Here is a 3,424-nt window from a genome sequence, read left to right as displayed (position 1 = left end):
TCTTAGTTCGGGGGAAGTAACAATGAAATGACTCATAATGACATTCTGCTGTACTCATGGGTCAGTAGCTTAGTCAGCCATCAACAGAGAAGATCCCTCATGTAACAGATGAGAGCGAAAACAGAGACCCACAGCACGACACTACATAGAGAGACCTTGGAACACACAGCTCTCAGTGAGATGTCTCCACCCAATCCCTCCAGTCAGAGCTCAGGGAACCTCATGGAAGAGAGGCTGAAGAAGTTGGGGAGAAAGAAGGAATGGAGGACCCCCAAAGAACAAGGCCTACTAAATCACTCAGCAAAGCTCATATGAACTGATGAGGCTAAAGGAGTCTGAACAGGGCCTGCTGGACCTGTACCATCCTGAACAGACACCATAGCTTCCAGTCTAGTCATTTGTTTGTTTATTCATTTATTTATTTGTATATTTATTCTTTTTTAATTTTTTTATTTTTTGTTTCATTTATTTATTTATTTTGGTTTCTCGAGACAGTGTTTCTCTGTTTAACAGTCCTAGATGTCCTGGAACTAGTTCTGGTAGGCCTACTAGACACGAATCCACAGATATCCACCTACCTCTGCCTCCCAAGTGCTGGGATTAAAGGCATGCACCACTACCTCCTGGCTCCCATGTAGTACCTCTGTGGGACTCCTAAAAGTGCTAACAAGTGAGTCTCTGATTCTTGTCCCTTGCCTTGGCACTCTTACTTTTCTGTTGGCTTGTATTGTCCCATTTTATATGGTAGTTTTCTTTTCTCTCATTTACATTTTATTTCCTTTGAGAAATCCATCCTCTCTGCATTCTCCATATTGTATCAGTGATTCCAGAAATGCGGAAAAGCTGCTTGTGCACTCCTATAGAGTGCAGCCGACAGAAAATGATGACAGCTTCAATGCTTGATGCATTTTTTTAAAACATCTCCAAAAATCGGTAAAATGTACATTGAAAGTATTTGTCACTTTAAAACATTTTTTAAAGTTGTCATACAGAGTATTCAGTGGTATTCTGGCATTTTTCAGACGTTGTCTTTTCTGTTTATTCTGCTCTCCCGCTACCCTGCCTTGCCCTCCGGATGCCCTCTTCCTACCCCTGCACATCCCCCTTTCTGTCTTCATGAGGAATGTCTATCATTACTTACTGGGTTTGTTTCTTCTAAGGAAAATTTTCTTTGTCCCTTTCTAATTTTATGACCTTGCTATGCACACAGAGAATGGCAAACAAAAAGAGTTAAACTTACTTTGTAACTTTGAATGTATATGCGATATCCTCAAAGGTTTACACAGCCATATCAATAGGGCACCAATATAGATTTGTTTCCTAATTAGTGACTTTGCACAAAATAATTCTCTAACCCGGGAAGAAATTCCATATGCAGTGAGGTAAATGATAAATCACAGCTCAGTAAAAAATTTATGTTTTCTTGGCTAAACCAAAGGCTCTCGTCATGTGCTTAAGGAGAGATAGCATACCTTGGAAAGTGGCTTTCCCTGATGGCAGTTGATCCCACCAATGTAGACCATGTTGGGCATCACAGGTGCAGGGAACTCAAATACAAAGTCAGTGCGTAACAACCAAATGGACACTTGACTGAAGAGGTCTTCCATAGTCACTGGGGTCTGGAGAACTTCAGAGGCAATATCTGTAGCAGTTTTGAAGAAATGGGGGCAAATTACATGCCCCTCCATATAGGTGATGTGGTTCCACACTCTCTCCATAAAAGTCATGGTGTCTGAGAATTTCGAGAGAAGTCTTGGAACATAAGAGAGGGGTCTGGGACACTGAGTGCTCTCTTCGAGATAGTGGCAAAACATCATTCTTCCAAAGACCACGGACGGGACCGACAAGTACTTGGCAATAGTCAAGCCGCACACATCAAAAGGATCAAGAAAAACAGCATCAAAAGAACTCTGCTTCAAGTACTCCACTAACTTCTTGTCGTTAAACAAACTCCTACAGTTAGTAAATAATAATTCAAAAAAACCTTTGGCTGAGCCGAATATTGCAGAAAGCATACTTTGTTCTGGAGCTTTCCATTGAGTATCAGAAAAATACTTGAATACTCGGTCTAGATCTTCCAGAGTATGAGAAATTGAGTACGTCTTCACAGTAATATTCAGGGATTTTCCCAGTTGCCAACTCACCTCTGGCACGACTACCACCACCTCATGTCCATTGTGGATGAGCTTCTCCACAACCGACTGCATGGTGAACCAGTGGCTCCCATCCATGGGCACCACCAGCAGCCTGCCTGCCTGGGCAAAGCCAGAGGCCAGCAGCAGACACACACACAGAGGAAGGGAGGCTGGGAAACCGGCAGGAGTCATTGAGAAGCTCAGCCCAAAGCAATCCAGCTGCTGAGAATCTGAGCTCTTCTGACAAAGGAGGACTGAGTTAAATATGTTCCCTCAGGAGGGCGTGTACTTGCACTATTAAGAAACAACAATCCCTGACAATGATTTACTTGGAGAACACCATTCAGTGATCAAATATTATGAGGCACACTTACTTGTATTCCAGATAAGACTTTTCTCTGAAAGAGTCAGGAAATGTGAGTTTAGAAATAGTTATAAAGAAATATGCTGATCCTAAGGAGTCCAAAAGTTTTCACCTAAACAAACAACTTTCAAACAATCTTGAATTTCTAGAGTAGTTCTCAAAGCAAAAGCAGACTGTGTTCCCAAGGGATTTGCTGCCTGCCACTAGGTCAAAGTCTAAGGGGAAGGTTCTTAGCCTGGCCTTGCTCACAGATAGTGTTTAGAAACAACTCTGCCAATTGAGCAATGCTTCTGTCCTGGCGCATGGGCAGTAGAATTCAATTCTTGTTCCACTTCCAAACACTGTGTTCTCTGAATTGCTGACATAAGGGTGACTTGCTTATGCACAGACCACTCCAGAGACTAAAAGCAAGCTGTCCACCATTCCTGTTACACTGTCCCCCTGTATGCATCCAGTGCTGTAGACAGCTCATATTCTATAGAGAGGCTGGGAGTCTTCTAGTCAGTTACCCAGGGACCTTCTCCACAAATCCATGCATTTGTCTCCTTTGTCACTGCTGCATCTGGGGGTTTGCTTCCCCCTTGTGTTTACAGACAATGCTGCTGTCACCTGTACCTCTTGCGGGGTTTTCTAATAGGAATTAGTTTCAAGTCTTCTCCCTGTACATCTGGGATTAAGGCAGCTTGCCCAGAATGAAATTCTGGTGTTCACTGTTGACGTGCATAAAACAGCTCTACGTGGTACTGATGTTATGATCTACTGGCCTGGTCTGTCACCTGAGTACACTGTCACTTTATGGAACAAGCCCTCCTACCTCCAAACTTCCCTGTCTCTGGAAGAGTGATTCCCACAGAACTAGAACAGGTTGATATTGGGCTTGGTCCTGGGGCTGAAAAAATGAGTCAGGACATAATGACAGCACATA

The 3,424-nt window shown here is 43.1% G+C and overlaps 1 protein-coding gene across 1 annotated transcript; it reads right to left on the bottom strand.

The window, feature by feature from the left end:
- Positions 1 to 1,430: 1,430 nt before the first annotated feature.
- Positions 1,431 to 2,633, bottom strand: LOC126489064 (UDP-glucuronosyltransferase 1A8-like). Its single transcript, XM_050123086.1, has one exon. The coding sequence runs from the start codon at positions 2,325 to 2,327 to the stop codon at positions 1,446 to 1,448; it is 882 nt and encodes a 293-aa protein (XP_049979043.1). The 5' UTR covers positions 2,328 to 2,633; the 3' UTR covers positions 1,431 to 1,445.
- Positions 2,634 to 3,424: the final 791 nt, after the last annotated feature.

This window comes from Alexandromys fortis, unplaced genomic scaffold (assembly GCF_014885135.2).
Source record: "Alexandromys fortis isolate MF-2015 unplaced genomic scaffold, M_Fortis_MF-2015_v1.1 scaffold_213, whole genome shotgun sequence".
Classification (NCBI taxonomy): domain Eukaryota; kingdom Metazoa; phylum Chordata; class Mammalia; order Rodentia; family Cricetidae; genus Alexandromys; species Alexandromys fortis.
Note: the sequence above shows the minus strand (reverse complement) of the source record. Positions and strands in the feature narration are given on the sequence as shown.